Raw genomic sequence first — 16,089 nt, 5'->3', positions numbered from 1 at the left:
GCTATGGGATCAGGCGTGGGGCTAGGGGATGTGGGATCAGGTGTGGGGTTGGATGATATGGGATCAGGTGTGGGGCCAGGTGATGTGGGATCAGGTGTGGGGTTGGATGATATGGGATCATGTATGGGGCCGGGTGATGTGGGATCAGGCGTGGGGCTGGGGGATGTGGGGTCAGGTGTGGGGTTGGGTGGCTATGGGATCAGGCGTGGGGCTAGGGGATGTGGGATCAGGTGTGGGGTTGGATGATATGGGATCAGGTGTGGGGCCAGGTGATGTGGGATCAGGTGTGGGGTTGGATGATATGGGATCATGTATGGGGCCGGGTGATGTGGGATCAGGCGTGGGGCTGGGGGATGTGGGGTCAGGTGTGGGGCTAGGGGATGTGGGATCAGGTGTGGGGTTGGATGATATGGGATCATGTATGGGGCCGGGTGATGTGGGGTCAGGCGTGGGGCTGGGTGATGTGGGATCAGGTGTGGGGTTGGGTGGCTATGGGATCAGGTGTAGGGCTGAGTGATGTGGGGTCTGGATGATGTTGAGGTTGGGTGGCTGTGGGATCAGGTGTGGGGTTGGGTGATGTGGGGCTGGGTGGTGGGGGACCAGATATGGAGCTGGGTGGTGTGGGGTCCTGGGTGATGTGGGGTTGGGTGGTGTAGGACTACCAGTGGGGTTGGGTGGTGTGAGGCCTTGGTGATGTGGGGCTGGGTGGTGTGGGACCAGGTATGGACCTGGGTGGTGTGGGGTTGGGGTGGGTGGTGTGGGACCACCAGTGGGGTGGGACTAGGTATGGAGCTGGGTGGTTTGGGGTTGGGCAGTGTGGGGCCAGTAGTGGGGTTGGGTGGCTGTGAGACAAGGTGTGGGGTTTGGGTGGTGTGGGGTTGGGTGACTATGGGATCGGGTGTGGGGCAGGGTGATGTGGGGTTGGGTGGTGAAGGACACAAGTGGGGTTGGGAGGTGTGGGGTAGGGTGGTGAGGGACCACTGGTGGGGTTGGGTGGTGTGGGGTTGCATGGTCTGAGGCCACGTATGGAGCTGGGTGGTTATAGGGCCTGGATGATGTGGGGTTGGGTGATGTGGGGTTAGGCGGTGAGTGACAACCAGTGGGGTTGGGAGGTGTGGGATCAGGTATGGAGTTTGGTGGTGTTGGACTTCAGTGATGTACGGTTGGGTGGTGTGAGGCCTTGGGTGATGTGGTGGTGTAGGACTACCAGTGGGGTTAGGTGGTGTGGGACCAGGTATGGAGCTGGGTGACATGGGGTTGGGTGGTGTGGGGCCAGTAGTGGGGTTGGGTGGCTGTGGGACCAGCTATGGGGTTGGGTGGTGTGGAGTTGGGTGGTGAGGAACCACCAATGGAGTTGGGTGGCTATGGAACCAGGTGTAGAGTTGGGTGGTGTTGGGCCTGAGTGAGGTAGATTTGGGTGGTGTTGGACCTGAGTGAGGTAGAGTTGGGTGGTGTTGGACCTGAGTGATGTAGGGTTGGGTGGTGTGAAGTTGGGTGGTGTAGGGCCCAGCTGATGTGGGGTTGAATGGTGGGGGACTACCAGTGGGGTTGGGTGGTTGTAGGACCAGATATGGAGCTGTGTGGTGTGGGTCCTGGGTGATGTGGGGTTGGGTGGTGTAGGACCACCAGTGGGGTTAGGTGGTGTGGAGTTGGGTGGCGAGGGACCACTGGTGGGGTTAGGTGGTGTGGAGTTGGGTGGCGAGGGACCACCGGTGGGGTTTGGTGTTAAGGGGCTTGTGTGATGAGGGGTTACGTGGTGTGGGACCACCAGTGGGCATGGGAGGTGTGCAACCAGGTATGGAGCTGGGTGGTGTGGGGCCTGGGTGATGTGGGGTTGGGTGATGTGGGACCAGGTATGGAGTTGGGTGATGTTGGACCTGAGTGATGTGCAGTTGGGTGGTGTGGGGCCTGGGTGATGTGCGGTTTAGAAATGTTCGAAACATAAATGAGCCAATGCATTTAAAATGGTTTAAATTTTTTAGGATGGCTTGTTCATCCAAGTTTTCTACAACTGTGCTGTTTTGGAGAGCTTCCTACAGTTCCAAGCCACAGAGACACACTCTGTAAAATCCTTAGAGAAAAAACTACAGATTCAGCAAGCGTCACTGTATGCTTTTCTCTCAAGAAATGTACGTCAGGCAGAGCATCTCTTGCTTCATTCACATTTTATTTACTGTTTTCTAAAATGCATATTGGTAAGTTCACAAAAGAGTTACAGGCAGAGAAATGCAAGCAGGTTTTTAAATGCGATAGCCCTACAGGCTCTCTATGAAAGTGGTAAGAAATCAAAACCATCTTTTGACACTTGACAAATAGTATTCATTCAAAAACATGGATTTTAGTGAACTTGGGATCTGATCAACGGGAGAATCCCACGGTTAGGCGTCGGAGCAAGAAAATGAAAGGGGGAAACAGCAAGAGGAGGAAGAGAAAAGGAATTATTCCATACAGCCCTCCCCTAAAGCTCCTTTTTTCCTGAATTCATAGGGAAAACATTCCTCATGTTGGTCCCAAGTGAACCTGAGAGCGTGATCTGCATATTTACGTTTGATCCAGCCCTTCTCGCACAGAATGTCTACACGACTGGCTCTGCTAATGCACATACGAGACCTTTACTGGGAGGGCCACACATTAGCACCTGCACGTTTGTGTCCATCAGTGCGTGGATATGGGAGTCATTACAGAACAGCAGTCAAATATTTCAAAATATACTGAAATTCTGAGCACCGACACCAAATTCAAAGGGATGGGGTGAAAACGAAACTCCTCAAAGGATCTTTTTCATAACTTCTCCATTTATCTGTGAAGTATCGGCCCAGGTTTATTTTCCGCAGTCTATGGCTGAAGGCAACATTTATCACTCCTATCAACCTTATATGTGGACCCCACCAGCCTTTCCTGGAGTGGGAATAAATCTGATCGATTGCAGGTTGTCCTGGTTTATTCCACAAAGCTGTCTCCTCCTGACAAGTTACTAACGTAACTTTTGGCATGACCAATATTTAAGTTGCATAATAGGAGATTAAAACTGGAAAGGGACCAGTGAGTCATTCCAACCGCAGGCTCCTTCCGTAGCGAAATCTTTTGTCTCTGTTGTTATCTCGCTGGGTTTTTTCCCGAACACGTCAACATTCTTTATTCTCCCCCTTCTAAATCCTGGGTTTCTTGTTAACATGTGAATTCTTCCAGGTCTAACTTTTTACACCTATTTATTTGATTTCCCTACCATTACCTGCAGCAACAAATACTCCTCTCACTTACTCCAAATAACCTTTAAAAATAGCTGCATGAATGAAAGATATCTTAGTATTTATGTACGGTTTTAGTCCCTTCATTATAACTGGATACTGTTAGATATTTAAGAGCTATCAAGCCTAAAAAGCACATAGAGAAATCCATGAGCGATTCTTTCTGGACTCCACTAAGATGCTTCATAATCATACTTTTGTCATATAAGAAATCCCACTGTGCTATGCACATGCCCATATCTGAAAATGCCATTAAACTGCAGCTAATAACTTATTTATGGGTTTTTTTCTCTAACGCTATTGATCGCTCTATTCAGTGGCTCTCTCAGTGTTCAGGCCATTAAAAAAAAATAAAGCGCACGACTTGGCCTCATTTTGTAGATGAAGATGTTGAGGGACATAGGGACACAGCAGAACCAGAACAGGAGTTTTGCACCGACATGTGGAATAAAACACCCTTCAGACTTCAAGGTCAAAAATCTCCTTTCCTTGTTCTCAGGCTCTTACAGGAAAGAAAAATCAGTTTGTTCTGAGATTGAATATTCCACTCAACAGTGAAATAATTTTTAGATGTTGCTGCTAATAAGTGCCAAGTGGTTTTCAATGGGTTGCGCTGTAATTAATGTGCATGTTCACTTGTCTTTAATTCAGGAAAACTCTTGAGAAGAAGAATCATTGGTACTGTTGACTTGTGAACAAAAGCAAGTGACACCTCCAGGGCTTAGAAAAAGAAGGTAAACAAAAGCCAGCTATCTAGATAAAAAGGGAACGAATGTTTTGGAGAGAGAACATTCCTGTAAACAGTCATCATAACACAACTCACAGACAGCAAAATTAAGGAGCGGCTGTAAATTTAGCTTAATGTGTAGTCTGAAATAGCAACTGTGTTTGTATAACATATGTTTTCGATGGCAAGTGATACACTTACCGCTTATTTCACATCCTCGATTAGCAGGCAGAATGACTGTGGCATTATAAATAGTACCTCATGCTCAAAGGCGTTTATTCTGCTTAGCAATTTAGAGGTATCTCCAGTTTTTCTATTCCTCCCAATGCCTGTCTTCACTCATGTCTTTATACTTGTTGGAAATTTTGCATCTCTCTGCATATTAATTAATGCCAGAGATGTGTGGCCAGCCACACCTTTGCCTGATTTAGTTACCTGAGCCCAGATAAATGTGTATTCAAGTGGTCTTTCTTTTGCATAATAGACTAATGGGTTAAAGCCATCCAGCAGAAGACCTGGGTTTAGTTCTTTCCTCAGTCTGTGGGGATTGAAAGCCCTATGTCCATGTCAGCAGAATTACCCCAGTTACCATGCAGGCCAGGTTGGGGCACTCTGTATTTCTTGTTTAGACTTCTAAGAAACTGCATAACTGCTTTTAGTTTAGTCCAAAGGCGGCGGAGGCAAAGGAGAAAGACTAAAAAATGCTCTAGATTAAGCTATGCATAGTTCTTTTATGGACTCCTCCGACTTGCCTTTCGCCAGAAAATGCAGTAATGATTCAACTCTCCTATGGAATACTTTTATTTTGCTGTAACAGAATGGAGCAGCATCGATCCAGAGATTTAAAGGGCATAGATCAGACTTCTGCCTCCTTCCAAACGAGATTTGAGCCCTCTGTTTTTACCTGTGGATAAACTCAAGCTGACAGGAAACAAAGCACTCCAGATAAATACTATTTTAGTCCTGACATACAAGAACTCCTGTTGCAGATCATTTAAAATCTACTCTTAAGAGCATGGGCTAACAAGAAACACTGCCAACAGCCCCCAAAAGCTCTGTTAGCACAAATACAGCAAAGGCATACCTGTTTCCAAGGCATAGATTTGATGAAAGAGCGTTCATGGATGGTATTTTACAGATCATAATCATATTACGTGCATGGAGCATCACTGTGAACATCCAACTGAGTGGAAAACTCATGTCAGAAATAAGATTCACACAGGAATTGCTTTGCTTGCTCAGTGGCATCCAGCAGCCCCTGGAGCAGATCACTCCTGCTTTATCATTCAGGATAGGAATAGGGGAAAAAAAATAAAAAGAATTCTTCCCAATGCAACTAAAACTAGAAGAACGTGGTGACTCAGGTTGGAATTTAGCCACAAAGTCCTGTCCACAATCCTCAAAATTCACAAAACTTGCCAGGCTTAATGGCTCTGAGGGCTTGAAGCCCAGTCAGTGCTTCCTAACAACATGGTCCCACGTATATCGTGGTGGTTTAGCACCAAGTCAGACAGGGGAAGTGGTTTGTATCAGGCTGCCAACAGCTGCAGAATGTGCATTTTTACTGTCAGCGTGCTGATTCGTGTTGTTCATGCAGTTACAGCTTGGGACAGTAGAAATATATTTATCTCACTGTATTTTCCAAGAGTAATAAAACACTTCTTTATGCTTGTTTGCAGATCAGCTTAATTAACGACAGCCTAGTTGCTTTGGGAAACAAGAACACGAGCAATATTGAGCTTTGCAGCCCTTTGCTAAGAACTTCTGGGAGTGCTAAAATTCTAAATGCAAAACGTGGTAATTGCATTTTCCCTCGTATCTCATTAGAGAGAATGGGAAATGTTCTAGAGTGTCTCTCATGCACACATAGCAAACTGGTTAGGGAAAGACAGCTAAGATACATTTAAATATAATTAGCTGAGAAGTAACCACCTTGAATATGGCACAAATGCTGTTTAGACCTAATAGGCAGCTAATAGATGATGATTTTCATTATAGCACAGATGAGGCAAGTAGGAAAGAGCACAACTAGTGTCATCACCTCTGGTTTCCCAGTGTCTCACCTCCGAAAATCTGACACCAAAGCCAAGCAAGCAGGCAAAATGCTACCTCAGTGATCTGACCATTTCGCAATGATGTTAAAAAAAAAATGGCTCAATGTACTGGGAGAGAAAAAGTTACTCTCTGGTTCTGTAATTAAAAATACTACGTGTAACCTGACTGGGAAGTTGTCTTTTCAGATGGAATCCATCCTACCCAGAGAGCATCCCATGCACTCCAGGCACTGCTGAAGGGAGACGTGCCCAAAGGAAGGTCATATCCAGGCAGAAGAGGCTCAAATGTTGCAAGGATATTTGGGGACCTCTGCCCTCTTAATGTCTCCACCTCAGAAAGTGTCTTCAGGAGCATCCTCCAGAGAAACATGACACTGTAAGAGAAAGAAAAGGACCAGTTGTCTTGGATGCCTTTGGAATACGAAAGTAAAGGTTTAAGAGCATCCAAAGCAAAGTTTCCCCAGCAGCCACAATCTTCTCAGTTTGTAAGAACATCATTCTTTCTGCTATGGCTTCCTTGGTTGTTCCCTGTGCCAGTCACATCATTCCAACACAGCTTTCCTGAAAGCAGAACAGAGCAGGGGCTTCCTCACAGGGTTCAGAAAAAAAACCCAAACCAGCTTCAGATGGTGACAGAAATCCTTTGTTGAGCCCAAACTGACAGGAACCATTATTCATTTGCACTTTGCACCATTCTTTACAGTCACAATGGGTGTGTGCACGTGGTGACGTCTCTCTGTGGAGCCAACCAAGCTTCTTGGATGCTCTGCGCAGGTGAGATGGCAAGACATCGAAAATGTGCCCCCTGGGCTGTCCGCCGTGCTGCAGCTTCATGGCATCTTCCACAGCATCTGATCTCCAGAAAGCCTTCCGAACCTTGATTTCTCATCCTTCACATCACCCTTGGAATATAGGTTAAGGATCATGCCCGTTTTCCAACTGGAAAGTGTAAGAAGAACAGAAGTGATTTTCCCCACAATTGTACAGCAGGTCAGAGGCGGGGGCAGAGACAGAACCAATCCTTAATTCAGGTGCTTGACAATATTCCTTCCGTCTAGAATATGGACATATTCTGAAAGGTTGTATTGGTAAATATATTAAAGGAAAATCATCTCCCTGTTAGTGACTTTCAATCCAGATACGCATGATTCTGAATTAGGCTGTAAGCGTGTTTTAAAGGGAAACACTTAACCTGTATTATCTCTGTGCTGGCACCATAATAAACAGCCATTCCTACTTGTACCGAATTAGGCGAATAATCTTATTATTCATGAAATCTGAAGTATGTGGATGAGCAGAATCTATGCAGAAACCATCACTCATGGCTATTTTCAGCACTTCTTCCACAAACACCTGGAAACTATTGATTTGCTTATTATCTGGCACCACCCAGAGTCTCTTTAAGTTCTGCCTAGTGTACTCCTCTTCGGGAAGACCATCCACACTTGCAACCCAATCCAAGGTCAAATGGTTGGCGTCCTGCAGGTAGCTGGATATTGAAGAGAGGTTTCCATTGAAGCAATAGTAAAGTTTGGAACCCAGGAGCTTCAGAAACAGGCATGACGTAGAGAAGATATGAGCGCTGAACACTTCCATGTTGGAGGAAGACAGGCTGTAGATCTGGGGTGCTTCTCGGACGGTGAAGTGAACAGTCTGGGTCTTCTGATCGAGGGTGATGTTGAGCATGGCATTCTTCTCCGCCTTGGAGAGCTCCACCTCCTTCTCCTGCAAGGCCTCAATCAGTGGCTGAATTTGATAAAAATCTACCTCCCGTCGAAGTAAACCCATTTCCTGAAAGTCTTCAGGGAGGTCCAAGTGAGAAGTTCGTAAGAAGTTCAGGATGTAGCGGAAGATTTTGCCGTCTCTGTCGATAAAGCAGTTGCCTTGGCTGTCCTTCTTGGTTGGGATCTTCCCACTGAACATGGCCCCCAGCATGGAGTCAGGAAAGCTTGTCAGGGTGGACAGAGAGGTGGTGTAGAGTTTTCCTCCAACGTTGAGCGTGATGGGTTCTGACATGGTGGAAAAGCCACAATGCTGAGACTAATTCTAAAAAAAAAAAAAAATTCCAACACCGCACATTTAGCTGCATTTCCCTGTTTGAAAGGTTAAACTACAGAGGTAAAGAGTCCTAAATACAGGGTGTTTCAAAAAGATGGACCCAATTTGAAATCACTTTATCTTTGAAATTGGGTCCATCTTTTTCAAACGCCCTGTATATAAGGGTAACCACATGGTAATAATTCATCACAGAAATCAGAAGTAGGGAATAACTTTTGGAGGTTGGATTTTGAGAACAAGTGCAAAGATCTTTTTTCTCCTAACAGATTTGAACAGGGCATTGTTTAGTTCAGTTTACTGCCGGAAATCATGAGTCTTCCAGAATCGTGCTAAAATAATGAGTCTTACAATCATGCTAAAGGTGAATTCTCTCCCTTGGACGCCTATGGCAGAATGACTGCTGACTTCAGAGCAAGAGTTGTGTCCTGGGCTCACTTGATCCCATCTCCCTCACGATCACAAAATTTAGAGGGGAAAAAAGGATGGGAAAAGAACTGGACACATCCCAACACCTTCCGTGGCATCTGAAGATATAATTAAAGCGACAAAGTTGTTGCAGCAGAATCCCCTGACGCTCATTTGAGTGTGGTCAGCCGAGCAGAGAGCCAGCAAGCGGTGCTGCTGTAAGCACGCGACAATCTGTGGCTCCATTCAGTAAAAAAAAACCCACCAGGCTTTCTGCTTCTAATGTGCATTACCTTTTAATTAACTGAGGCCATAACCCATTTGAGATGAGCGGAGGATGCGATTTTATGGTGCAGTTAAGCATCATGGCCTCTGGAAGGGACACATCTCCCTTAACTTCCACCATACCTTCCTCCTCTCTTATGCCAGCTCTGGCACTTGTCTGACTCCACAGTGAGCCAGTTTAGGGAGAAAGGCCGTCATTTTCTCTTCAGGGTATGTTTCTGCTACATTTTGGAACAGATGGACAGGATCCCATCCAGAGGGACCTTGACGAGCTCAAGAAGAGGTCCCATGCAAACCTCATGAGATTCAACAAGGCCAAGTGCAAGGTCCCGCACATGGGTTGGGGCAACCCTGGTATCAATCCAGGCTGGGGATGGAGGGATGGAGAGCAGCCCCCAGGAGAAGGATTTCAGCGTACTGGTGGATGAAAGATTGGCCATGAGCCGGCAATGTGTGCTTGCAGCCCAGAAATCCACCCGTGCCCTGGGCTGCATCCCCAGCAGCGTGAGCAGCAGGTGGAGGGAGGGGATTCTGCCCCTCTGCTCCGCTCTGTGAGACCCCCCTGCAGTGCTGGGCCAGCTCTGGGTCCTCAGCACAGGACACACATGGAGCTGCTGGAGAGGGGCCAGAGGAGCCCCAGAAATGATGCGAGGCTGGAACAGCTCTGCTGGGAGGACAGGCTGAGAGAGTTGGGCTGTTCAGCTGGAGGAGAGAAGCTCCGGGGAGACCTTAGCGTGGCCTTTCTGGACTTAAAAGGGGCCTGTAAGAAACACAGGGACAGACATTTTAGCAGGGCCTGTTGGGATAGGACAAGGGGTGATAGTTTTGAACTAAAGGAGGGGAGATTCAGGCCAGACATGAGGAAGAAATTGTTGCCCCTAGGGGTGGTGAGAGCCTGTCCCAGGTTGGCCAGAGAGGCGGTGGATGCCCCATCCCTGGAGACATCCCAGGCCAGGCTGGACGGGGCTCTGAGCAACCTGAGCTGGTGCAGATGTCCCTGCTCATGGCAGGGGGGGCACTGGGGGAGCTTTGAAGGTCCTTTCCAACCCAAACTATTCTATGATTCTGTGATTCTATGATACACATTGAATGACAGGCAGACATCTCGGTCCCATCTGAACAGATAACGTTAAAATATCTTGCAACTGGCTTCTTTATCAGCAGTCTCAAAGGGGAGGCTGCCAACAAAATATGGCAGTGACACGAGCTCTTCCAAGATGAAGATCATATCTATGCTGCCAGCAACAGCATCGGAAATTTGACCACTTCATTCTGCCTATGGCTATTCTGCAGTCTACAGACCCACACGGGTGCGATGTCGGGCTCCCAGGACACCAGCTTGCTTTCATTTTGGACCTTCCCACTTCTCTCTGCACTGGATTAAATTTCAAACATTTAACAATGCAAACATCTGGCCCATGGATACGGTTGCAGGACAACTGTCATTCATAAAGTGGAATCAACATATGATAAGTTAATTAACTCCTTTCGCCTAATTCATCCCATTACTTGCAAGTTTATATCTTCAGAGCATGAAGGTGAATCTGATGATAATCTGGCAGCCTCGGAAGACCCAAAACCACAGCACAAATGAGCGCGCATACATGGATCCATCATCATCAAGCTGGATTTGATGCATCGACCAACAAAGGTACTTGACAGTAGCTGGGAAAGAAAGTCAATCTTTGCTGCTTTTTTCTTATAAACTTGTTTATGAAAAAGGTTTTTCATAGACTCGTAAAAATGAAAATTAAATGGGTTGTCAGTTTTCTCTCCTTGCACATCCAACCAGCATTTGCAGTCCCTACCCCAGTTTATCACACCTGGGTACTTTTCTAAGTCAATATAAAGGTTCCCCAAGAATACAGCATGGAAATACTCCTGCTTGGTGGCGTTTCTGGAACAAGGAGATACCAAGAGAACATCTGATCTTGGAGACGGGTGGCTATAACCTGAAGTCACCAAGGACAAGTACGAATTGGGTTATGGTTTTTGGAAGCGGAGAATTACATTAAAGCCTTTTGTGTAGCTGCTCCCCAAGTAGCACTTAAAATTCATTCAGATTACTTTTAGCACATTTAATGCCACACATAAAGGCTCCAGAGGCCACAAGCTAGAGATCTAATTTGAGAGTTGAAGATGCAAATTTGGTCAAAGAGCACAGGATTTATTTTGTGCTTTTAGAGCGACTTGCATTTAAATACTTCTTCCTTTTTAAAACAGAGGCATTTAACACTACGGAAAAAAAAATCTATGGTTGATTTAAAGTCATAGTGTTTTCAGGGGATTTAAATTGAGAGAAAGAAGCACTGGTGAACTTTCTGGAAAAATCAAACTACTGAACAGAAGCTGCTGTCGGAGCATCTGAGCATTTCCGCAGACCAGGGTTTGTAAATTTAAATGTGGGTTTTTCTCACAGCATCCTCAGAGGACGCAAAGAGAACATTTCTGTAACAACCTTCTACCCCAGGATTTTAGCTCAGCAAATAAGTAGTTCGAACCTGGGAGAGTGATGGGGGTTGACACAGCAGGAAGGTATGAAAGAGCTTGCAAAATGACAAAATCTACCGGTTTTCACTTATTAGTGCCTTCACGTATTCAGAACCATCAGCTCAGTCCCTTCGTTATCACAACACTTCATTTCCTTAATCATTTGGAATGTAGAACAGCTTTGGATAAGCTTATTTCCCTTCACATATTCAGCACATTTAAGAGTGCTTTAATTAGCTAATAAATAAAATTCTATGTACGTAATCTGAGTGCGTCTTTCTCCCGACTTGGCAAAAAGCCACAAGTGTACAAGTAATCATCCAAAAAAAAAGCATCAGTCACAATGTGCCAACATAAGTAAAATGTAAAGAAATGGCACAAATATTACTACGTTTTTAACCACTCTGAGAAATGGGTACAGATGTAGTCCATGCTTTTTAGCCAAAAAATGCAGCTTAATGGAAAGTCTAGAGTTACAAATACGTTTCTATTGTTTTCAAAGAGACATGGATCTTTCCTTAAGACATATATATATTAAAAGGCTTTTTAAATGGGATTTTTCTGGTTACTTATTCAGATAAAAATTGATAACTTATATCATTCCAGTTAAAAATAACCTACCCTGAAACACCAAGTTTATGAAACACCAGAAATAAGGTAAGCCTGGTTCTGTTAACAGTCTCATTGAAGATCAGAAGAAAACTGTCTCTGCATTAACAAATTAAAGTTAATACTAGTTTAGCTGAAGCTGTAAATACCAGCAAGGCAGAGAAAAGATTTTAAACAGATCAAGAAGTTTTCATTTGGGAAAAAGTGTAGTAATGCCTTGAGATGATCTTTAAGGTCCCTTCCAACCCAAACCATTCTATAATTCTATGATTCTAGTGTCGTTCAGAGGATCTCATTAATGAAATTAGTCAAGCTAAGCAAGAGGGATCTGTAATTTGGTAGGAGTGGATCACAACATATTGTTAAAATAGGGTTTACAAAGTCCACCCCGCAGGCTGTTCATGGCCTCTGGAGCCTTTACGTGTGGTATTAAACGCATTAAAAGTTGTAGCATCCCCTGAAAAAAGAATTAATGGATGTTGTGACCACATCAGGGTCTTCTGCTGCCAGACACAGTGATCCGTGGCCACTTCCACAGTCATCGCCCCCGGTTTTCATTTTATGCATAATGTATTGAACTGCTGGTTAATTTTATAGCGTAGCCTTCAATATCTCACCCGTAAAACATCCCTCCACGACCAAAACTTTAGAAACCTGTATTTAAGACAATGAAATACGTGCGGCTTCGTTAAGAAATTGTTGAGGAGTAACGCTGAACTGCAAAGCACACACACAGCCAAAAAAAAATTAAAAAAATAAAGAAAAGGAGATAAATTATTTAGGCCAGCGCAATGAAGGATGCCTAAGTGGCAATAAAATTAAAGCAAGCGGGGGACCATTTCTGCTAAGAGCAGCCAGACTAAAATCCTCTCTGTCTTTTTGAGTGTTGCCCAAGAGAGCTGGTGAAAGCCGCATCAGGCGGATAAATGTTCCGCGAGGCCGGTCAGATAATGCATTATAGGAAGTCATTCCGCATTGGGAGGGGTGGGATTGATTTCAGCTCAAAAGGAGGCACAAAAACCAGAAATATCTGGGCACCTGTATGGCAGGTGGTGACTTTAAACGTGGTTCAGCAGGAGAAGACGGTTGTTCACGAGACGAGGCTCCAGTCTGTTTTGTTAGAGCGTGTTAATGGCACCACATAATCAGCCAAAAATATTTATTTCTGTGTAACGTTCATTCTGTGTCGGGTTTTATCTCAACTTCCCCACACTCGGCACGTATCGCTTCACTCCACCACCTCTTACTAAAACCCACTTTTCCGTTTGAGGTCAAAATTCCAGTTTCCACAAAACACCTGAACCCCGAGAAAAGAAAAAACCCCATCAAGTCGTGAACTCCAGATCTGGGCACAACCCACCCCGTGGCATTTGCTGCGACTGTACCTGCAGACAAGTTTTGTGCCTTGTCCCTTCTGCAGGGGACAATTTCCCAGTTTGTGCCCCACTGTGTTGCAGGGATTGCAGACGAGGCGGTTTGAAGCCTGGAAGTCACTCCAGGAAAGACAGGAGGAAAATAATAATAAAAGAACAACAAAAGGAGGGCAGAAACGAAATAAACAGTACTTAAGGGATTAAAAAAAAAAGATAAAAAACCTCAGTTGACTACTTACCCAGCCAGCAGACATCAAGTGAGAGCTGGGTTTAAGGAAGGATTTGGGACGGACTCACCCTCCCTTCGCGTATCCCTGATGCACATTCACTTAGCTCAGCTCATCCTCGATTACAGAAGGTTAAACATTTACAATATGGTTTCTACACCCTATTTGCTTATTTATAGTAATCTTAGAGAGGAAATCTCGTGTTTTCCCATTGCTGCGGGATGGACCCACCTAATCTTGGACACTTGTTTAATATAATCCCGTCCAATAAATAAAGTGCAGCACTGAGAGGCTTAAAACTCAGGCGGTGAAGTAGAGCGTGGTGTGTCTGCCAGGAGCAATGTATCCCAAAATGCAGCAATTTTGTTTCGGGTCCTCTGTGAGCCACTGGAAATCAGAGTTAGGTCAGGTTGTGGTTGGACTCGATGATCCTGAGGGTCTCTTCCAACTGAAACGATCCTATAAATTTCCAGTTTGGGGAAAGGCCGCTCGCCGCCGAGGCTGGTGCAGGGGACACGGGTGACACGGGTGACACGGGTGACAAGCTCCAGGAGCGAACTCAAACTCCCAGCAGGCATGTGGCAGGAAACCACATCTCACCCTTCCCTTCGTGCTGTCAGAGAGAACCATCCCTATCGATCCGCCGGTGGCTGCGCTCCCCGGCCATAGACACATCGACTGTTCACCTTCGGAGAGCAGCTGCTTAGCCGCCAGCTATTTATATTTATTTATATTTAATTTTCTAACCGTGCTTCGTTAGACACAGAAACCCTCGCCTGCCAACCAGACGCGTGAACAATGGGAAAGCACAAACAGGAGTTTCACAACATCCCTGGTTTGTGGCGGGCGAGATGCTGTGTGTCCATTCCTCCCCAGACCTGCACCTCGATGCTCTCGAGCATCTCCTGGGATGCAGGTGAATGCGAAGGGCTGTGTGTGCAGCTCTCTGCACAGGCTGAATTTAAGCTATAAAGAGAAGGGGGTAGGGAGGCCAGGGCAGGAAAATAGAGCTGGTGCTTAGTAAAAGGAAGAAGCGAAATAAAACAAAGGTCAGGTTCCTCCCGAGAGAACAGGAACGAAAGCAGCAGCGCACGGTGGAGAGGAGGAAAACGAAATGAAGGTTCACGGCTACTGGAGGAGAACGGCAGGATACAAGATGGAGGGGGAGAGGGAGCGCAGAGCCAGAGCGATGCGGCTGCTGCGAGGTTTGGAGGATAAAAGCCAAAGTGCCACGGTGCTTGGTGCTCTGCTGGTGTGACCTCCGACACCCGCGGGCTCAGGGGCCGCTGTGTGGGCCACGCAGATTGCTGGGGGGCACTGCCAGGACGGAGCCCGTTCAGGGGTCTCCTGGCGGCCGGAGCAACACTTTTCCTTCCAAGCAGCTGATATAACCCTTTGTACAGTCCAATATACCAATTTAAACCCAGCTTCAGCAAATTTTTCTCTGATTTCTCGTGTCCTGTGCCGGTAGCCACAGGGGTATCACTTGGTACTCTTGGAATATCTTCCAGATATACTCTTATTTCTTCCCTGGACACGGGGCAGACCACCACCTGCGTACTGCTTGATGCTCGATGGGGTGGATCAGCAATCCGGCATCCACCCCAATCCAGCATCCACCCCATCTCCCACTGACACCAGTACCTCCAGGCTGCCCCTGTAATTAAGAGGGTAGCTAATTGCCAGCACGGATGCTGCCGCACGCTGGCGAAAAGCACCCCAAAATAACACTAACACGGTGGGCGCCATCCAGAATTAGACCCTCCGCAGGGTTATGGATCATGCAGGTTGCCCAGCTGGCCCCACGCCACTGTTCAGGGCTGGACACAGCCCCGGGTGTAGGGGTACAGGGCTCGGATTTGCTAAACCGCGGTAAATCCTTTAATTTTGGAGATGTTTTATGGAAAGCGGGTGGGGGGGTTTGCAAAGTTTGCAGGGTGGCACTGAGCCCTATTCAGTTAAGGGCAAACATAGGGACGGTTCCTCCCTACGCAGCCAGGCATTCGCACTACTAAATTAGCTTAGAAGACTAAAAAAAAAAAAAACCCAAATCCCCCCCGAGCGGTGGCTCACAAATCCTTCCCCCATCCCACTGCGTTTCTCCGCGGAGCAGCCGCAACCCTCGGTCGCCGCCCCGCCCCGTGCCTCAGTTTCCCCATCCCGGGGAGGGGGTTACTATGGGGTGACCCCCCCCCCCCGCCCCGTTTCCCACGCCCCCCCAAGCCGGGCGGATCCCCCCTCCCATCCCTGGGTACCCACCTGCGCCCCCTCCAGCCGCCGGGCCCCGCCGCTCGCCGGGCGCCGCGGGAGGCGGAGGCGGCGGGAGGAGGAAGCGGGGGGGCGGTTCGGCCGGACCCGGCCAAGCTGGGAGTTGTAGTTCGCTGTTCGCCCTCGGCCCTGCCCCGCTGCTGCCCGAGGGACTGCGGCTCCTTGCCGGCCACGGCCCCAGGTAACGCGGGGAACCGGGGTTGGGGGGGGTCTGGAGGGGCGGTCAGGGGTTGGGGTGATCGGAAAGGGGGGTGCGGGGGAAGGGGTGCTTGGGGAGGGGTGCAGGAGGGTGGTCTGGGGTCAGAGTACGGGAGGGATGCTCGGGGAGGAATGAAGAAGAGGTAA

General features: G+C 47.2%; 1 protein-coding gene across 1 annotated transcript; it reads right to left on the bottom strand.

The window, feature by feature from the left end:
* Window positions 1–2,216: 2,216 nt before the first annotated feature.
* KCTD21 (potassium channel tetramerization domain containing 21) lies at window positions 2,217–15,783 on the bottom strand. Its single transcript, XM_065641097.1, has 2 exons — window positions 15,736–15,783; window positions 2,217–8,075 (listed from the first exon to the last, which is right to left on the bottom strand). The coding sequence occupies exon 2, from the start codon at window positions 8,043–8,045 to the stop codon at window positions 7,263–7,265; it is 783 nt and encodes a 260-aa protein (XP_065497169.1). The 5' UTR covers window positions 8,046–8,075; window positions 15,736–15,783; the 3' UTR covers window positions 2,217–7,262.
* Window positions 15,784–16,089: the final 306 nt, after the last annotated feature.

Source organism: Caloenas nicobarica, chromosome 1 (genome assembly GCF_036013445.1).
Source record: "Caloenas nicobarica isolate bCalNic1 chromosome 1, bCalNic1.hap1, whole genome shotgun sequence".
Lineage (NCBI taxonomy): Eukaryota > Metazoa > Chordata > Aves > Columbiformes > Columbidae > Caloenas > Caloenas nicobarica.
This window is presented reverse-complemented; position numbering and strand designations above follow the sequence as displayed.